Genomic DNA, 22,454 nt, shown 5'->3' with positions numbered 1-22,454 from the left:
GGAATAATATAACAATTAACAAAGAAGGCTACTGTGCAACAATATGAAATCTGCATTGTGCAATTCAGAATAAAAAGGCGTGGAATCATCTTGCTTCATGACAATGGCAGACCGCACACAGACCTCATCTCACCATTTGATTGGTAACAATGGCAGCACCTGCCTCTACAGTCCTCATGTAGAGTCAAGTGATTTCCATCTTTTCCTTCACCCGAACAAGTTCTTTGGTGGCAAGTGTTTACATGGTGAGGATGACCTCAAAGAAGTACATCACAGGTGTTGTCGTCATTCTATGAGGAAGGTGTACAAAAATTGGTGCCACGTTATGACAAGTGGTGACTATGTACCAAAGTAGTTTAGAATCCAAAGAAAAGAAAATGGTTTCAAAATAATGTGCTTCTTTGAAAGAAAAAAAGATGTTGGTACTTACTTAAAAATGTGGTTTGTAAATTCCTTGTCAGAAACACATGGAAAAATTGCTTCCGAATAGTGGACATTCTCAATTAGGAACAACACAACAAAATAAGTATTATTGCTAAAATTTCCTGTATTAAGGATACAAATTTGATAAACTGAAAATTACTTAAATTGTTTCAAGTTGATACATCCCTATGTACAAATTCAATATGTCGCTAATGATGCAATGTGCTATAGGAAATCTTATGTGTGTGTCTACCATTGATTCTGTTTCGTGATACGGGGTCAGGGGGATGAAATTATATATCACGTTTTTATGTGAAATCTTATTCCACTGAAAGGTGAGTACATAGCAGATACATTAGTTTGTTTACTGCCAGCTACAAGAACTGACCTCTACTCCGTCCCAACTCCGCCCAATCTCCTAAATCGAGGAGGATGAAAATGTGGAAACTCATGGGATAATATGTAAGGATAATGTTAAAAAAGTGAGAGAAGAGAAAAATTACTTGATCTGCAGCGGAGATGCAGGAGGAGGTAGATATCCATTTAGAAAATAAACTTAAAGCTCTCATCAGATTAGTCATGTCTTGTCGTTTTGATATTGGATAAGTTTCACTGCAATAGCTACTGCTGATGGAACAATTTACTCTCCGATTACAGCAGGAAAATGTCTTTCCAAATCTGTTTCAGTTGTTACAAATAACAGACATTCTGTAAATCTCCAAAGGAGTCTGCTAGCGAGAAGTTCCACTATATGCCATAATTTATACCCACTTACCTCTCACAGAGTTTTAAAATGTGAAAATTATGCAAGTATTTATCATATGACACAGAATGATAACACAGTTGTAAACATTTGCAATTAAATATCTTTTTAGAAACCCTTTCTACCATAAAAAGTCTTCAATCTCATAATCATTGCATGCAAAAGCGTAAAATATCACGACTGACAGAGTGGGAGGGCTCTTGACAACATTCAGTCTCTATTAACAGAGCTTGTTGGATTCACAAAACCAAAACTCTGTTATTGATTTGGACGTGGAATGCAGCAAAAATACTATTAACAGCTCTCTCACCACCAGAAGCTTGGTTTATTATTTTCCACAACATACGAACAGATGATCTATAAACCCTGATTCATGAGGGATTTATAGATGGCCTTAAATAACAAGACCAAACATTTTTTTAAATTTTAATTTGAGTCCAAATCTGAAGACTGCAAGGGAATATATTTCAATTTAGACCTGGCATGCTTTATGAGCTGCTCATAGTACTCAATGATCTACATTCCACAATTTCCATATTTTACCTTGAATGTAAGCACCACCAAGCACTCATATGTGTATATACCAAACCTACAGATGTTGAATACATACAGACATAACTTTAGTATCTTGCACGATTTGTACAACTTAAGTCAGGGATCTTCAACAATCTCTACATGGAAATTTTTCATGTTCCAAAACTATTGCATTACTGTATACTCAAATAGGGTAGTTTCACAAATTCTGACAATGGATTTTCTTCGTTTGAGGCCGACGTAGTTCCAGGATTAAGAAAGTGACTCAAACAACCTCCACTTATAGATATGATGTAGGCTTTCTGGGTTTATGCCGTGTCCAGAAAATAAGGTGAAATTCTTTTTTGCAGAGAACTTTGTTCCGCGTCTTCAGAAGAAAATCTCGACTGTTCACGAGGAAGACTTCATGATATGAGCTCCCTCACATACAGAAAACATTTAAAAAATCATGCTAAAGTAAAACTCATAATTAAAAAAATTAAATGCATAAAGAGCAATCCAAGTTTAAGAACTTGGAAATACACAAAAATCTTACTGTACCACCAAGAACATGCTGAAGATACCTGACCCAAGAGATGTACAATTTTTTGAGATGATTCTTCTACATTTTCTTGGCTCAACTGAGACAAGTTGCTGACATTCGTAATGATAAGTTCAAACTCACCAATATCTAGAGCTTGACAAGTTGTAGGCATTGAGAACACGAACACTGCTGAATCAGCCACAAAACTACAAGTTCTTCCTTTAAGGATATCACAATATCCATAAAGTAGTCTGAATGACACCTGTCAAGTTAAAGGGATCAAATACCTGTTGCAGAACCTTGATTATCCATCTCATGCTAAAATGATCTTTCCATTTTCTAAATTATCAATAAGGCCAGATAAATTCCATGTGGCTGCTAGAATAAAATAAAGTGTTATGCCTGTCAGAAAAATAATGTATAACATGTCCAAGAACAGACCCTCTATGAGGCTTCAAGATGTGATATTCTAATCTGTTGAGTGAAAAGAAGCCTTACTGGTAACTGAATGTCACCAATCATTCACAAACATCAATCACAAGGTTTCATCTCGTCAACTATAGACAGTTCAGCTTTAGTTCTCACTTTGAGCATAAACGCTTTCTGCATCATAATGTCTTCAAAACTAGTTAATAAGAGAAAACACAAAGTGCTGGAAATTGAAAGAAAAGTTGGAATAATTGAAATATTCAAAAATGGTAAAATGGTGGTTGCTGGCAGTGGCAAAGAAAACGGGACTGTACTCTACACACTGTACTCTTGCATAGTTTGTGGAGCAAGAAGATGGCACTTCCTTCTCAGACATTATTTTACTTTGGAAAAAACATCAGAAGCTGCTGTTAATAAAAGTTCAGAGCAAATTTACAGACATCTCGACGTAATGGAAATCGTCCAAGATCTATGGACTATTCAGCCAGATATTCAACTGGACGATGTAGAAGAGTGGTTAGCTCAAGGAGATGTTACTTGAGGTCACTAACGAAGAGCCTAATGACTAAATCATTACCACTGTTCTCTAGACTGACTTTAATGAAGAAGAAAAACATTGAACAGCATCCAGCAACAACACCTGCGCATGTGTTGTGGGTAAAGAAATGGAGGAATGCATTAAAAAATGAAGAATGTATAATTTTAAACAAGAAAACATTAGTCTTTTTTGAGTGAATTATATTCTCTAACTTTAGACAACACTGTACGTTTATCAAACATTATTCCATAATGAATAATGAAATGGGTTGTGGTCCCCAGTTAGTTGATTAGCGAATAAATAAATAAATAAATAATCTGAGTCAGCAGAAGATCTGGAGAAAATGCTTACATGGCATGGACAAAGTCTTTGAGAAGGAGCACAAGATGAAAAGAAATTCCAAAATAAAAATAATGGAGTGCGGTCAAACAAAGTCAGGTGATGCAGGAAATATTAGATTAGGAAATGAAGTCTTAAAGGAAGTAGATGGATATTGATAGTTGGATAGTAGAATGATGGCACAAGTGAGGATGACATAAAATGCAGACTAGGACAAGCAAAGAAGGCCTTTCTTAAGAAAAGAAATTTGCTCACTTCGAACACTGATATAGGAATTAAAAAGACTTTTTTGAAGACTTTCGTATGGAGCGTGGCATTGTATGGAAGTGAAACAAGGATGATAACTACCTCAGAAAGAAAGAGAATAGAAGCTTTTGAAATGTGGTGTTACAGTGCCTCTATGACTCAGGCAGCAGTGTGCTGGCCTCTCACCGCTGGGTTCCATTGTTCAAATCCCGGTTTCATGCCATGTGAGATTTGTGCTGGACAAAGCGGAAGTGGGGCAGATTTACCTCTGGGTACTCTGGTTTTCCCTGTTATCTTTCATTCCAGCAACACACTCTAATATCATTTCATTTCATCTGTCAGTCATTAATCATTGCCCCAGACAAGTGCAACACATGTCAGGAGCCGGCACAATTCCTAACCTCACCGTTAGATGGAGGTTTCATTCGTTCCATTTCTGACCTGGTCGAATTACTAAATACAGGCTGAATTTTTCAAACCCGGTGTTACAGAAGAATACTGAGCATGAAATGGGTATACAGAATCACGAATGAAGAGATATTGAATCAAATTGATGAGAGGAGAAAGATTTGGCAAAATTTGATGAGAAGAAGAGAGAGAATGATAGGACACATCTTAAGACACACAGGACTTATTCAGGGAAGTGTAGACGGTAAAAACAGCAGGGGTAGACCTAGGTATGAATATGACAAGCAGATTAGATTTAGAACGCAGTAGTTACATAGAAATGAAAAGTTAGCACAGGATAGGGTGGCATGGATGCTGCATCAAAGTCTATGGATTGGTGACCCTAACAAGAACAACAACAAATAAATAATAGTAATAATCATATGGTCTCTGCTATTGGGAGCAGGCTTTTTTAATTTTATGCCACGTGGCTGCCTGCTGGTCAATTTCAATGGTCCGTTGTACTCGAGGTCTGCTAGAGACAAGTAAAACAAATCTCTTTTAGGTGTCTATGGCTGAGTTTTAATGAATTTTTCAAAAATTATAACAATGAACATCAAGATTTTGTTAATATCAAGCATTGTATATTTACATGGTATAATGCCAGGACAACTGAACCTAAAGATATCAAATTAAGCCATGCCCCATGCCTGAGAAAATATCCAACTATTTTGTTCACCCATATATGTATATTATTTTCTCAAACATGGGCAAGGAATTAGGTTTAATGAATGTTAACACATTCATCACCAAGTTCATCGACTGATGTTAAGTTTTTAACTGCTGTCAGCACCCAAGTACATCGCTAGTTTTGGTTCAATTAGTTCCTTATTTTTCCCACTTATGGCAGAGAAATTTGCTATATCCATCATTGAAGGTTTATAAATTTCTGCGCTTAGTTTCAATAGTTTCAAATAATTGTATCGTTTTTGATATATTCTAAAATCAAATGAGGGCAAACTTGTACATTTTGTTTAAAAGCTGTGAACATTATTGGTTGCATGAAAGGCTTAATAATTCTGAGGAAACTGAGAATGCTTTTGATAGAATGGTTGCAGACGACATTTCACATTGTGAAAATATTAAATGATAGTGACAGTGGAGATGGCTGTTTACAAACAAACCTACTTTAGAAATGTATTAGCCTACTGTAAATATTTTTGGCACAGCTATCTTCAATAAAACTGCCCAAAACGAGTTATAACTTAATACTAAAATTGCTGAACATTTCTGCTAGTTGTTTAAATGTAATTTTGTTCAGAGAGATCCAACGTGTTGCAGTGAATGCCCCCAACTTGACAAAACTCTGAGGCACTCGATTTTCTGAATGTACAAATACATTCACTTAGCTCACATCTAATACTAGCCACATTCACACCAACTAGAAAAGCCTTGCTTGCAACTTTAAAAAATAAAAACACAAAGCTAATATCTAAGAAGAATATAACAATAGAAACTTGTTACAAATTCTATATCAGTAAAACTATTTACACACTTTATACAACACTTATACTTAAGTATAAAAAAAGGCCGTATTTAAAACAAGAGAGACAGATTATTGTCACAGAACAGCATGGCGGTTGAGTATTATCGGTAGTGTCTGTTAGTCCTGGGTTCCATGACAACAATCCAGTAAAATTCTGTCCACTGGAATGTATTACTGTACCTGGTGGGAATGGAAGATGCAGACAAGCCACACAAACCTTGGAAGCGTAAAACACCTGCCTCTAGCACTAAAAACAAACAATTGTTCTTCTTTACACAACTTTGTGCAAGTAATGTTTTAACACCACAATCACTCGAAAGACATGAGGTTTGCAGGAAGCGGTTTTTCTCTGATCCCGTTTGCTGCCTGTTGGAGGACACGGCACCAGTTTTGAGCAGCCGATTTGCTTCCTGCGCGATACTTGTACACGTTACCTGCGGCAGAAACTACATTCAATAAATACTGGTTAGTGGTGAACAACACTGTAATTGCTAATAGTCTAAGCCCTGAAATGCAGGATGTAACATATCTACAAAAAGAATTTTAAAAACCATGGACAACAGCTCAGGGGCCTAGTAAGTGGTCTTGAGAGTCGGGATATCAATTGCTAAGGAATGGGAGAGGGTATCTTGAACATATTCTGACTTGTGGCCCTCCTTGTGCTCAGGCAGCCAGGGCTATGTAATCCACTGGTTGTCTCCCTAACCAGTTAAAGGAGAGAGACTATCACTGGGACTATGTTCAAGTAGAGTAGCATCCTATGTCATTTAAATTTACCAAATTTGGAAAATTTTATGCAAGTCTCGGCTAATGGAGTGATTGGAGTCCCACCCCCATTCGACAGGCCAGGGACTCCTTGGAAACAACTTGGTGACAAAATGGAATTTGATGGGGGGCTATCAATATTAATGGAGGTTATGAAAGAAAATGAAAGAAAGAAAGGAAGAAAGAAAGAAAGTAGAACTGGCTGAGTCAGCAAAGAATGTGCGTGTGGATGTATTAGGAGATCATTATGTATGGGTCAGGAGAGGAAATGATTGGAGAGTATAAAGTGTTCGTAACAGACGTTAGAAAGGGAAGGGCAGAGAGTGAGGTAGGACTATTCATCAGCAACAACCATAGCACACAACATAGTTTCAGTCAGGCATTTAAATGAATGAATTATGTGGACAGATTTAGCACTTGGAGGAAAAGGAAGAGAACTGTCCCAGTGTATTCATGTGTGAGAGAACAGATGAGGATGAAGGACAAAAGTTTCATGAAGCAGTGAATGACGACGAAGTGAGGGTCAGCAGTAATGATACGACAATGCTAATAGGCAATTTCAATGCAAGCATTGGAAACAGAAGAGAAGGATATGAGAAGGTGGTGGGTAAATGTGGGGAAGATATGGAAGATAATAGGAATGGGAAGCGACTGCTGGACTTCTGTGCTAGTATGGGATTAGCAGTTAGAAATACATTCTTTAAGCCTAAGGCTATTCACCGCTACACATGGGAGGGTATGGGCACCAATAGAGTATATCATAACCAACTTTCAATAGTCAGGATGATGCAGTATGGGATGGTGACCAGAATGATGCATGTGAGATTAGCTCGGAGACTGAAGGCAGTGACAATGAATAGGGTAAGTATGCCAGTTGTCTTGTTTCAATGGCCTAACGCAAATTTTACCATTTTTTTTTCCCCAGGAATACGATCTTTCGCACGCAAATCCCCGAATATTTCACGCACCGAAATCTTTCACGCTTATTTTTTGTCAAAAAAGTGTGAGTTATATGCGAGCAAATATGGTATATGGCTTTAATCAATCCTATCACCAATGAGTAGGGCCCGGATGGTGATGACATGTCATCTTATTCCTGAGCTCTCTAAAACAATGCTGAAGCACATATAAACTCTGGCCGGACTACCCCGTCTTTAAATATGTCATTTTTATTTTGCATCTTTTTGCATTTTTTGCAATTTTTACATTTTAAGAGCATTTTATTAAGTTTGGTAGATTTTTTTGGGTCATATTTTAGAGAAATCAGCATTTTAAGGTCATTTTTTTCCGATTTAGTCATGTCACAGCTTTATGTGAGGGAGTTACATCTCTCAGAGTTAAGGACAGGCTAGTAGCTGATACAAGATAATTTAAAATATTGAAATAAAATATTTCAGTATTGCTATTAGTAGTAAAATATATATCTTGGATGCAGAAGGTTATGGGGGTAGGTATACAGATATTGTTTTTGTCGCAAACCAGTTATTAGCGGAAGGGAGTGTTACCTGTTCTGTTGACCAAGGTCAGCTGTGGCGGGGTAGAAAGGGGAAGGGGTGGATATTCTTGTCTCAGTTCCCCATAGTTCACGACGAGAGATATTAGTTCATTGCCGCTTTCCAAATGCCTAAAGTAAAACCGTGTGTGTCAGTGCATTTAAAACAACTAGTATCTGAATTTGGTGACAATGTGTTTTCTTATTACAAGTGATGAAATTCATTTTTCGTCCGTATTGAAAGTGTCTAAAAATGTATATAGGTAAATATTTAATATTTATTTCCACCTATTCAATACAATATAAGATGTTGGCATTTAAGTTAAAACATTTTTTAAATATGAGACATGTTTCGCCTTTTACTCTTGGTACGAGCAGCTAATTCATTGAAGGCACTCTATTCTAAAATGGTCCATGTTACATGCCTTGCCCATGGACTGCACAGAGTTTGTGAAGAAGTAAGAGCTCTTTACCCCAGTGTAGACAGGCTCAAAGCGAACGTTAAGAAAGTTTCCTTAAAAGCACCCTCACAAGTCGCACATTTCAGAGATGAAGCTCCAGACATTGCATTACCTCCACAACATATCATAACACGCTGGGGCATGTAGTTAGACGCGTGTATGTATTATTGCAAAAATGTCAAGTTAGTGAAGGAATAGTGCAGAGTTTTGACAGTGAAGAAGTTGCAGCAATAAAAATTGCCCAGGACATGTTATCTGAACCAAACATTGAAGGTAGTTTCGCATTCATAAAATCAAATTTCGCCTTACTGACAGCAACAATCACATCGTTGGAGAATACGGGCAAAGAAATGGTTGATTCCATTTCCTTAATCAACCAGGTGGAAACTAGTCTTAGCAACAATCGTGGCAAAACTACTGCGGGTATTGCATAAAAAATAAACAAGGGAATTATAAGGTCCACAAGTCTGTTAAATCTTCACATATCATTTATTTACTCATATGGGACTGGTTTCGACAAAATTGTATGTCATCATCAGCCAAGAAAAGAAAACAAAGACATAAAATTTACATCTCTAGTAAAAATATACCAATAATTTACAAAATTATTCATATTAGGGCTAAAATGTTTATACAAACGTGAAATGGTAATCGTATTATATTGGTGTATGTTTTATATGATAAGCAGTACACCATAATATTTGTAATTGAGAGATACGGTAAAAATCTTTTTACAATACGCTTTGTAGTAAAATGTATACAATAGTCAATTTTTTGGTACTAAATAAGTGTAATATTTTTGTTTACACACAGTTTAATACATTCTTAAAAATAGATGGGTATTGTAATCAGGTTTCATGAAGCTAAAAAACAGGTACTCAATTATAAGTCGTTCCACAAAAGTATATACAATGATGGTGTTAGAACATTCTAATTGGAATACAGCCTTTGTACTTAACAGAAATAATGATTAAAATACAGTAATTGCCAATTTAAACAAAGTAGGGAAGTTGAGTTTATAGATCGCTGGTGTCTTGACATTAAAAGCAAAGTACTGAAATAGTTTTTATATCACCTTTTTCACTTTTATGTCCATGATTGTCATAATAAATTATGATATGAGGTTGATTAATATAAAATGACCAAGGCTCTTGTTAAAACAGTGTGTCGAAAAAGGATCTTATATGAAAAATCCGTGGTTACATAGGTGGGTCTAGAACGGTCCCGAACCAAGACGGAACCTACAAGAAGAATAAGATGCGATTAGCATTACAAACAGGAGGCAGGAAAAAATATACTGTATTAATGAAGCATGAGACTCACCTCAGGTGCCAAGCTGATAGAAGTTAAGTTAAACTGACCAGCAGTACATCGTGAGAGAGAACGGAGGGGGGCGGGGATTTCTAATTCATTCATTTCGACTTACAGATATTTACCAACACCAACATCATAAGAAAGGAAAGAGCCACCAATAATTATGACTTTGTCATTCAAATTGAACAATTTCCAGAACATCAGCCACGTCAAACAAGCCAGGATTATGTTCAAGTCACAAAAACAAAATTAGAAAGATAAAGTGGTTGAGTTATACACAAAGTGTATTGGCTAAGCTTATACAAATTCAGGCTTGTAACTCGCATGTTCATCAGTCTTTTAAAAACAACATAAGAATGTGCTGTCACTTGTTAATTTAGACTACAAACAGACATTTGCGTCAAAACATATATCACAATGTTCAATATTTTAATGTGTTTATATGTTTGTATAATGGGCAAATTTCACATTATTTCAATGTAATACGTACTGCAAAACAATGCAAGATTTATTGTTATCAGCTGTTTTAGACTTTCAAAAATGCATTCAAGCATGTTTAACCATGTTTGCTAATATTTTAATGTAGATATATAATATGTTTTATTGAACTATCAGCATATAATTGCATTTGGTTAGCGTATCTTACTGCTAATTTACTGCTATAACATTGATCACTTCACAAGTATCAACAAAGTTCGCCTCATACATGACTAAACATTTATAAGAATGGAGCTTATTTTAACTGAATAGGCAAACACCTATGGTAAACTATTCCTACATACTCATTATGCATTACAAAAAAAACCAGTGTATGTCATAAAGCTTTTAAGAATGAGGCATAATACAAAATGCAAACATAAGATTCTAATGCAGCTGAGGATGACCTTGTAAGAGGTCAAAACCGGTCGTAATATACATGTGAATTCTATCATACATGTGATAATAAATAAGTATTGATCAGGTGGAACTTTTCTTTCTTTTATGACATTTGGTGGCTAACAATACGGAACAAAATGAAATTTATAAATCAGGATATTTTAGTACTTCGCTTTTAATGCCAAAACACCAGTGATTTATAAACTCAACCTGCCTACTTTGTTTAAAGTGGCAATTACTTTTTTTAAATCATTATTTCTGTTAAGTACAAAGGCTGTATTCCAATTAAAATGTTCTAACACCATCATTGTATATACTTTTGTGGAATGACTTATAACTGAGTACCTGTTTTTTAGCCTCATGAAACTTGATTACAATACCCATATATTTTTTATAATGTACTAAACTGTGTGTAAACAAAAATATTACACTTATTTAGTACTGAAAAATTGACTATTGTATACATTTTACTACAAAGCATATTGTAAAAAGATTTTTAGCATATCTCTCATTTACAATTACAGTATTAGGGTGTACACCTCATCATATAAAACATACACCGATGTAATACGATTACCAGTTCACGTTTATATAAACATTTTAGCCCTAATATGAATAATTTTGTAAATTATTGGTATATTTTTACTAGAGATGTAAATTTTAATGTATTTCTTATGTCTCTGGTTTCTTTTCTTGGCTGATGATGACATACAATTTTGTTGAAACCGGTCCCATATGACTAAATTTGTGAATCTCGATTCAATACGGAACCAATAATGAAGTTTAAGACTTTAAATATTGCATCAAAACTGAAAACAGTGCTGGACAAAAACACCGGGTATAAAACATTATGCAAAATCTCAGACATTCTTTCTGGTGAAAACTACTGCATGGATGGGATTGGGGAGGATTTAGCAGCAAACGACCTTCCTCACTTCAAGTACGCTCCGATCACATCAGTTGATGTTGAAAGCAGCTTTTCAAGATATAAGAACTCGTTTGCTGATAACCGCAGATCATTTACATTTGACATCAGGATGACATTTGTAGTGCAGTGCAACTCAGACTAAAGTGAACATAAACCTTTCACTAAGTGCTATAAATCTATTTTGATTGACTTTTCAGTTTGAGCTTAAGATGTTATTTTTGAAATATTGGTGATTTTATTATTATAAGATCATTTTCTCCATTTTATAGTGCATTTTTTGAATTTTTAAATCATTTATTAACGTCATTTTTTAAACATTTTAAGGGCATGCTTTAAGCTTTATTATGGCATCAACATCCGGGTCCTATTAATGAGTGTCGCAAGAATGAAGAGGATACACGGCGGATATGCATGTTTCAGTGTTGTTTAGCCATCGGAAGTACAAGCACAAACACCATGAGTTCGTGGATTACATACAGCTGATGAAGACGAACATGAAGAAATGAAAATCTACAGCCTGTTTCCAATCATTCGACCAGGTCAGGAATGGAATGAATGAAGCTCCATCTAGCAGCGAGGATAGGAATTATGCCAGCTGCCGAAGCCTGCTGCATTCCCCTGGGGCAATGATTACTGAATGACAGATGAAATGAAATGATATTGGAGACTGTCGCTGGAATGAAATATGACAGAGAAGACCGGAGTACCTGGGGAAAAACATGTCCCATCTCCGCTTTGTCTAGCACAAATCTCGCATGGAGTGGTCGGGATTTGAACCATGGAACCCAGCGGTGAAAGGCCGGTGTGCTGCCGCCTGAGCCAAGAAGACTCACATGACAAACATATTAAAATTTAACTATTTTAAGTAGAGTACCGAGGTAAAAAGAAGACACCCACCTCTACTAATATCTGTGAGCTGGAACAAGTCGGGCTGAAAAGGATTATCGCCCAAGAACACAGACCAGCCGGAAACAGACACCGTTTTGCACGGCTCTCGTTTGAAGTCTGACCTGTCACATCTGCAAGAAAAGGAAAAAAAAAATGCTAATCCTCCACAAAGAAAGAGCATAACTGAGGGCAGAAAGACAGGAGAAGAGACACTCACCCTTTGAACGACTTTGGTGGGTAGTATACAAGGGAATTGGCCCATAGCTGCACCCAGTAGCGCTGCCACGACGATACTGCAGGCTTCCTCCCCTCCTTGAGTACAGTCTTCCTACGCAAACAGCCCTGGAGCACACACCGACTGCCTACGTCCTCACCATAGTCGTCTGAATCTGTAGACAAGGTGGACCTGTTGGAATATGTTACATTATATTCTTCTTCTGTATTCTTCCAGGATTTGAGCATAATGCCCAGATATAACAGTACATTCATGTTTTACAGAAGACCTAGTGAAGTTCTGAACCATAATTCTGAGATGTCTAACAATAGGGAAACACACATTCTGTAAAAATCAATTATTCAGAATTTAATTTGACAGAACTCCTGTAATTTTCCCCTAGAATAAATTATAATCATCATAATCATCATTTTCATTTCCCCCTTTCCAGCTCCTGCCAGGTCGGGGTGTTGATGGCACATCTCCACTGTTGCCTCTCCTTCAACCACTCCTCTTCCATAATTATATTCCAGTGTCCGACTCGTTGGCTGAACTGTCAGCGTACTGGCCTTCGGTTCAGAGGGTTCCGGGTTCGATTCCCGGCCGGGTATGTGATTTTAACCTTAATTGGTTAATTCCTACGGCACGGGGGCTGGGTGTATGTGTTGTCTTCATCATCATTTCATTCTCATCACGACGCGCAGGTCGCCTACGGGAGTCAAATAGAAAGACCTGCAACTGGTGAGCCGAACCCGTCCTGAGATTTCCCGGCACTAAAAGCCATACAACATTTCATTTCATTATATTCCAGTCCAGTCTTCTTTTTCTTATACTGTTCTTGACAGATTCTATCCATCTTTCTCTGGGTTTCCCTCTTGCTTTCTTTTCTTCTATCTTAGCCTCCCACATTTGTTTTGGTATGCTTTACACTTCCATCCTCATAACATGTCCAAACCATCTCAATTTATTCTTTTCCATCCTCTCACTCAGTTTTTCTACCCCTATATCTTTTCTGACCTCAACATTCTTACTCTGTCTCTCCTTGTTTTTCCTACCATACTCCTCAGGAACTTCATCTCACTGGCCTAAATTTTACTCTCATCGCTTGCTGTTAAGTCCAAATATTTGACACATACGTTAATATCTTATACATTCTCTCTTTACATTTCATAGGAACTTCTCTGTTCCACACCAAGTTCCTTATATTCTGGTTGAACATATTTTCCACTTGTACCCTTCTGCTGGTCTCCTTATCCAACCTTACATCTTGGATTATTTTACTTCCCAAATATTTGAAGCATTCAACGTCAAGGTTTTGTCCACTGATACTAATGATTCCTTTTCCTTCTCTTCCTTCTCTTGTCATCACCACTGTTTTGCTCTTCTCCACACTGATTTTCATACCATATTTCTCAATATTGTAATTTATAACCTCTAGCTGGATTTGCACTTCTGTATTTTTGACTCCGCATATCACTAAGTCATCTGCAAAAAACATCATTTTCATGTGTATGTATGTATGTTTGTTTGTTTGTTTGTTTGTTTGTTTGTTTGTTGGGTATTCAGCCCGAAGGCTGGTTGGATCCTCAACAGGTTCACCATTAGCTGTCATAGATGGCCTAGGTGTGACTGAAGAGGCGTACTAGGGAAATGAGGAGTGAGGTAGTTTCCCGTTGCTTTCCTCACTGAGCCAGAAGTTGCTATGGCACATCAGTCTGCCAAGCCCACTGAAAAGCGTGCACCAACCAACCCTATGAGCGACATTTTCACACCATTATAGCAGGGACTGGCTGCATAAGGAATGGCATTACTAGCGTCACTCATACCTCAGCCACTTTCATATTGTCAAAGCCAAGCATAAGACTGAGACAGGTCAATGAAAGTAACAATTTTATTCTAGCACATACCAGAAGACAAAGCGCACTGTAAACACTACATATTGCCAGCAAAGGCCTAACATCCTTTCCATATCTTACCTTTGTTTCTTTTAGAATTTCATCCATAACCATTATAAACATACGAGGACAGCTTGAAAAGTTCTCGGAATCACTGCTAGATGTCAGTGCTAGAGCAATGAGGTTCCCGCACAATAATCACACATCCTTTGTAGTGAACACGTGGCGCGTCAGTGCTCTAGCTGCAGGAGTGTGGTAGTGACGACTCTTTGTTGTTCCCGCGTAGTGATTTGTGACAATGGAAAAACCTCAGATTCAAGCAGTGATTAAATACTTTGTAAAGAAAGGTATGAAGCAAAGGAAATTCATGCCGACTTTCAGAACACACTGGGGGACTCTGCTCTTTCATTTTCAACTTTTGCCAAGTGGACCAGCGAGTTTAAATTTGATCGGGAGAGCTTGGATGATGATCCACGTAGTGGACGGCCAAAAAGTGTTACGACCCCAGAATTTATCGCAAAAGTGCATAAAATGGTCATGGAGGATCGTCGACTGAAAGTGCGGGAGATTGCTGAAGTATCATCTGCAAGATGGGTGCCGCAGCTCTTGACATTGGACAATAAATGCACCAGATTGGAAATGTCAGAACAAAGTTTTCAGTGCAACCAACAAGATTTTTGCGCCGGTTTGTGACTACAGATGAAACTTGGGTCCACTACTATACCCCAGAGACAAAACAGCAGTCAAAGCAGTGGAAACATGCTGATTCACCACCACCAAAGAAAGCAAAGGCAGTGCGTTCGGCCGGAAAGGTCATGGCCTCAGTTTTCTGGGATGCAAAAGGCATTCCGCTGATAGATTATCTTCCTACTGGCCAAACAATTACGGGGCAATACTATGCAAACCTCCTAGAACAACTACAGGAAAACATACGCGAAACAAGGCCTGTTTTGGCAAGGAAAAAGGTCATCTTTCATCACGACAACGCTCCGCCGCACACAAGTGTTATTGCCATGGCAAAACTTCATGAACTGGGGTACGAATTGTTGCCACATCCACCTTATTCGGCACCATCAGACTTTCATCTATTCCCCAAGCTGAAAATTTTCCTCGGTGGATGGAGATTTTCTACAAGGGAAGAACTGACAGCCGAATTGGAGAGATATTTTGCAGGCCTGGAGGAATCTCATTTTCGAGATGGGATCAAGGCATTGGAACATTGCTGGACCAAATGCATTAGTCTACAGGGAGACTATGTTGAAAAATAAAAGCAGTTCCACTCAGGTAAGATACTTAATTCTAGTACATTCCAAGAACTTTTCAAACCACCTACGTATGACGTCATGGAGGATAGCACTGTATTGTGTGCCTGGGCCTGAACAATCTATGCGCAACAATCACCAGAAAATGATACCTAAGCCGAAAATGTATTTTTAAAATGTATATTTTGATAGTTCATAACATAACACTTGTTTTCTTGTAAATCATAAGTCTGAAGCTTGAAAATTTGAGCGTCTGCCCTAAGTTGTTGAAATTAACTGCATTTTAAGAATGTCAATTTTAAATTTTGGCATTTAAGACAATTTTGACTGTTTCACTGGGTAGAAGAATACCAGTAGGAGGTATTAAAAATAGTTTTCATAAATATGTAATTGCTTTATTCACAGCAAATTTCAATAAATGAATACAAAATTAAGAAAAAAAAGAAAAAAAAAAAACAGAGCAGAAAAGTTTGTCAAACTGTAAAAATCTGAATCAGTTCAATGCTTACATATAATAGTAAAAGCCATATTTTATAATGTAATAAGAAAATCTCATCGCCGTAAGACCTATCTGTGTCAGTGCGACGTAAAACAACTAGCAATATATATATATACAAATAAGAAAATCTAATAATGATGATAGTAATAGAAAATAATCATCAACGTGGATTTCATCCAGGAAGGTCCACTGTAACTAACCTTACAAACTTTACCCAAGATATTTATAATGCACTGAACAGTCAATGGCAGAGATATGCAATCTATACAGATTTATAATACCAATAAATGGTCCGTTATTGGACATTACAAAATTTTCCAGCTAATTCATTTACTCATTCAGGCCAAATATTTCAGGTTCCCTATGATCTATATCATCTATACAGAATTTTCGAAAGCCTTTGACATACTGGACTGCAGTATGGGGCCGTGCACTGTTGCATTGTGATGACTGCTTGACAGCTCCCATAACAGATTCCGACTTGTTCTGCAATTTCTGTTTTCATCTGTAATGCTGGTCTGAGGATGGCGATCGTGTTACTGATTCTCCACACGCTCTCGTCCTTCCTTGAACTTTTTATGCCAGGCAAACACACGCATCCTTGACAATGTTTGATCACCGAACTGTGCAGTCAATCTATGGCAAATTTCTGCTGCTGTAACTCCTTCATGGGCAAGAAATGTTATAATTATGTGTTGCGCAGAGGAGGGATGCACCTGCTGCTTTGACATCGTGAGCATTCACTGATGAAACGGCGAGAAATATCTAACAGCATACTCTCCCCACTCCTAACAGTTCCACCTAAGCATAGCAGAAGCGCGGGGCTGGTCCTACCAACTGTTGATGTTCAGGAACAAAAATCCTGTTTATATTTGATCAACTTTCGTATATTGTTACACAAGCTGTCAAATCATGGGTTATCGTATTCCTTTTTGACTCTAGTTTCTTCTTACCTGTTTGGTAGGCAACAGTTTGTAATATACTATCAAACCAAATCCTTTGTATACATTGTTAATTCCGGTGTACCACAGGGTTCTAACTTAGGACTTCTTTTTTCACGATCTTCATTAATGACCTCCCATGCGTTATTAAACATTCGGATTGTCTCTTATATGCTGATGATTTAAAAATTATACAAAACTATTACAACTCACGAAGATTCATTTGAACTGCAAAAAGACATTGATAATGTTTATGTTTGGAGCATAAACAATAAAATGAAGTTTAATATTAATAAATGCTTAAGTATAACATTTTCTATGAGAAAAAATGAAATTTTATTTCATTATAAAATTAATAATTCAGAAGACAAACTCAGTAAAGGATCTAGGGCTCATAATGCTCAGTACAATGTCTTTCAAGTCATTAATGAAGGATACAAGTCCTTAGGTTTCTTCTTCTTCTTCTTTTATGACCACATAGGATCACTTTAGTCAGTCCGTCGTTCAGGTCTCTTTGAAGGGATTGTTCGGGCTTTGCGGTCCTCCCAGTACTTCTTCAGACGCTCCGATCTTCGTGCCCTTTCCTCAGTTGAAAATGTGCGTGTTGTTGGTTTGTTTTGTGTAAGGGTAAAGCGGAGGTTTGTATTCTTGAGTTTTGTATTCAATTTTATCTTATTTTTGGTGTCTTCTGTTGTAAGGCCTATTTCCTTCAGATCCTCTCTTACTTCTCTGATCCATTTACATCCTGTTGTGGTATTTTTTGAGACGAGATTGTGTTGTACTAGTTGTTTCAGAAGTCTCGAGTCCTGCATCCTCATGATATGTCCAAAGAATCCCAGTCTCCTCTTACGCATAGTATCTGTAATGGGTTCTAGCTCTTTGTACACGACTTTGTTAGGTATTAACCGCCACTGTCCATCTTTCTGATATTTTTTGTTGATACAGGTTCTTCCAATCCTCCTTTCAATTTTCTGAAGTCTGTCAGTCTTTGATTGTTTATTCAGGTAAAAGAGTGTTTCTGCTGCATATGTAGCTTCCGGTTTTATAACTGTGTTGTAGTGTTTTATTTTTGTATTTATTGATAGACATTTCTTTTTGTAGATATCCCATGTTAATTTTTGTGCTTTAGCTAATCTATTTGTTCTTACTTGGATTGAGATTTTTTCATTTAAGTTATGTGTTATTACTTCTCCAAGATATTTAAACTGAGTTACTATTTTGATTTTATTACCATTTATGGTGACTTCTTTTAGCTGTGTTGGTTTTTGGGGCATAATTTCTGTTTTTTCAAATGATATTTTGAGGCCAATTTTATTTGCAATGTTTTGAAGTTCTGATATCTGGGTTTTTGCTTCTTTTATGTCCACTGCTAGTAATGCTAAATCGTCAGCAAAACCCAGGCAATTTGTTTTGATTTTTCGGCCAATCTTTATTTTGGGGGGACATTTTCTAAACCATTCCCTCATTACCATTTCTAGAGCACAGTTAAATAATAGTGGTGAGAGCCCATCTCCCTGCCGTAGTCCAGTTTTAATTTCAAATGTCTCTGATGTTTCACCCCTAAACTTCACTTTTGACTTGGTATTGGTGAGAGTCAATTTTATCATGTTTATTAATTTGGGGTGTAGTCCAAGGTGTCTTAAAATTTTAAACAGAGATTCTCTATGGATGCAATCATAAGCTTTCTTGAAATCTACAAATGTTATCACCATATCTCTGTTTCTTCTCCTGTTATAGTCCATTATCAACTTAAGACTCATGATCTGATCAGGACAGCTCCTCCAGGGTCTGAAACCTCCTTGATATTCTCCTAGTTCTTTCTCAAGTTGTAAACTTATCCTATTAAGGATGATTATTGAAAATATTTTGTATGTTATGTCTAGGAGAGAGATTCCCCTGTAGTTATTAGGGTCGGTTTTGTCCCCTTTTTTGTGCCGAGGATGAATGAGGGCTGTTGTCCAGTGTTCTGGTAGTTCTTCTTTAATCCAGATAGAGACAAGTTGTTGATGGAGGGCAACTTTTGCTGAGGTTCCTGCATATTTCCAGATTTCCGCAAAGGTCTGATCTTCTCCTGGCGCTTTGTAGTTTTTTAATTTATTCAGAGCTTGGTAGACTTCCTTTATTGTGGGGGGATTGATGTTTTCTGGTGATGTTTTTATCGGGGTGTTGGTGTCCAAATGAAGGAGTTCTGTAGGTTCCTCACAATTTAAAAGCTTGTTGAAATGTTTAGCCAGAATTTCTGCATTGTCTTTATTGTTATGGGCCAGCTTACCATCTTCATCCTTCATCAGTAGGGTCGGGGGTTCATATTTTTGGAGCTGCTTTCTGAAGGTTTTGTAGTAGTCCCTTGATTTAGTTTTACTGAACTGTTCTTCAATTAACTGCAGGGTGTCCTTATGATGTTGTCTTTTTATTCTTCTTAAGACTTGGGTAGTTTCTTTTCTCTGTTTTACTAGCTTTTGATAGGATATTTCTGTCTTTTGGGACTGATGTAATAGCCATGCCTGATGTCTTTTCTCCACTGTTTCATCACATTCACTGTTCCACCATTGGTGTTTTTTACGTGGTTTAATTGGAGCTAGGTCTTCTGCAATTTGTTTAAGATTGTGTACTAAGTCTTCAAGTTTGTCTGTGATTTTTATTTTTTCAGTTGCTTTCTGGTAATTTTTGTTGTTGATTAGCTGGGTAGGATCTATTTTTCTTTTAGTTTTAAGGGCTTGCTTTTGTTGTCTCCTCTGGGGAGTGAGTTTAATTTTAATTTTAACTACGTAGTGATCTGAACCTGTGTCTATTCCTCGGAGGACTTTGACGTTATAGATCTCTTTGTGGTGGTATTTGTCCATGCAGACGTGGTCCAGTTGCCATTCTCCTTTAGTGTAGTCAGGGTGTTTCCATGTTTTGAGTTTTTGAGGTTTCCTCTTAAAACATGTAGATTTTGAGATTAAATTATGGTTTCTACACAGGTCAACTAGTCTCTCTCCATTTTTATTTGTTTTCTTGTGTGCTGGCCATTTTCCGATGATGTCACGGTATTTTCTTTCTCTGCCTAGTTGAGCGTTGAAGTCGCCTATTAATAATTTTATATGGTGTTTGGGGATGTTATCTATGGTCTGGTCCAATAGGTCCCAAAATTCTCCTGTTTCCTCCTGGTCTTTTGAGGAGTTGTTTTTATCATTAGTGGGAGCATGGGCATTTATTATAGTATAGATTTTATTAGATGCCTTTAAGGTGAGCGTTGAGAGTCGTGGAGACTGTGATCTGAATTCTTGAACTGAGTTTATTATTTTAAGGCTGACCAAAAATCCTGTTCCAAATTGTGGGACATTCTTCATCACTCTCTTCCCGGGTATACCTTTATAAAGTCTGTACCCTTGAGATTCCAAGGCATCCTGGTCAGTGTTTCTAATTTCCTGTAATCCCATGATAAGAATTTTGTGTTGGTCCATTATGTCGGTGATCACTTTTAGTTTACCGGTTTGCATGAGTGAGTTTATGTTGTGTGTAGAGAAGTATGTTATCTGCTTTGGTTTGATTCTTGATTTTGTCTCATTCGTGTATGTAGTACTGGGGTATTTCCGTGCCTCCGACTTTACGGTATCTTTCAGGTGGCAGCCCACCGTATCCGAATGCTGCCTTCTCTGAACTCTTGGTTCAGCCGGTGGAGTATTCCTTAAAAGACCTTCCATGGTTGACTGTCAAGGTGTCACCTGTGTGGGACTAGGTCCCGAATTACAACTCTGGATGTGATCCAGTGAGGTGATAATGAGGCCGCTCCTCTGGAGTACAGACGCCTTGTGCAGCCGCCCCTAACCTGGAGAACAGACGCTGCATAATGGATTCCAGTGGCATTTCCTCCACTGTGGGGACCATCACCCCACCCAAAGGGGCTCATTCGCCCGAAGCCGTTGGCCCCCTTAGGGAGTCAGGTTATTTCCCGCCGCCCAAGAAATTCTAGAGAGCTGAAAAACATAATACTTTGAGCACACTATACAATACATTTGTTCGAAGCAAACTTTAATATGGATGCGTTGTGTGGAATCCGTATTATTAATCCTACAAAAATGAAATTAAAAGGTTCAGAAGAAATTTCTTAGAATTGTCTACTATAAAAGTCATAACATTTTGGCTCTAAAGGAAAGAGTATCTTATAAAGACTTACTCCAGGAATTTAAATTCTCCACTCTTATTAATCAATGAGAAGTTAATCAGCAAGTATTTCTGTATAAAATAATAAATGGTATAACAGATGATAGCAATTTACTTGCTAGGGTGAACTTCAGCATAAAGTTAACTAATTTGAGGACACAGCAACCACGTTCCAAGTCAATTAGTCAAAGAAATTTGCCACTGATTAGAATATGTGAACAGTTTAATCAAATAGCCTTGAATGTTAATAATATTGATTTTGCTATGCCAATTTGCAAATTTCTGTTTCAAATTGGTTTACACATACAGTATCTGATTTTTGAAGTTTCTTTATGGTTAGTATTAAGCTGTAGTTACTAAATATTCCCAATATATTTCCAATACTGTACATCACTTCACTGTAAATTATGTCTTATTACTGTAGTTCTTTTCAGTGATAATATTAATTAATGCACTTATTATAACTTAAAAACTATATACTATAAATCGCTTCACTGTATATTATGCCTTATGAGTAGAGTATATCCTATTACTGCAGTTCTTTTCACTGATAATATTAATTAATGCATTTATTACAACTTAAAAACTATATACTATACATCACTTCACTGTAAATGAAGTCTTACGAGTAGAGTATTTCCTATTACTGTAGTTCTTTCTCACTGATGACATTAATTAATGCACTTACTATAATTTAAAATAAATTATGGTTGTACACAAAGATGCTCTGTTCATCAGTTGTTTGTTTGTTCTCTTATTTTATTTTTCTTCAACTTTTTTAACCTTTTAAAACTTTTTGTGTTGTTTTTTAAATGTTCTATGTACGTACTATGTACTGCACTTTGTAACTGGAGGCAACTTCTGTAAAAGGCAATGTTTAAATAAATATATACTGTACATTTCTAAGAAGCATTCTGATGACAACAAGAAGAAATTGGTTCAAATAAACAGATGTATATACCTACCAAAAATTAAACTGTTTAATCTCACCATCAATCATATTCTAGATGACCTCAGCGAACGTCGATATCTACCCAATATGGCT

At 37.0% G+C, this 22,454-nt stretch overlaps 1 protein-coding gene across 3 annotated transcripts in view; it reads right to left on the bottom strand.

Annotated features, from left to right (window-relative positions):
- Positions 1 to 5,668: 5,668 nt before the first annotated feature.
- Positions 5,669 to 22,454, bottom strand: part of RalGPS (Ral GEF with PH domain and SH3 binding motif) — a 605,207-nt gene continuing 588,421 nt past the window's right edge. For all 3 annotated transcript variants that reach the window (XM_067146666.2, XM_068227553.1, XM_067146665.2), the window contains 3 exons: positions 12,670 to 12,858; positions 12,462 to 12,583; positions 5,669 to 6,162 (listed from right to left, as the gene is read on the bottom strand). In XM_067146666.2, the coding sequence (XP_067002767.1) occupies positions 6,038 to 6,162; positions 12,462 to 12,583; positions 12,670 to 12,858 (436 nt within the window). In that variant the 3' untranslated portion in view covers positions 5,669 to 6,037. The remainder of the gene's footprint in view (positions 6,163 to 12,461; positions 12,584 to 12,669; positions 12,859 to 22,454) is intronic.

Source organism: Anabrus simplex, chromosome 1 (assembly GCF_040414725.1).
Source record: "Anabrus simplex isolate iqAnaSimp1 chromosome 1, ASM4041472v1, whole genome shotgun sequence".
In the NCBI taxonomy this organism is placed as follows: Eukaryota; Metazoa; Arthropoda; class Insecta; order Orthoptera; family Tettigoniidae; genus Anabrus; species Anabrus simplex.
This window is presented reverse-complemented; position numbering and strand designations above follow the sequence as displayed.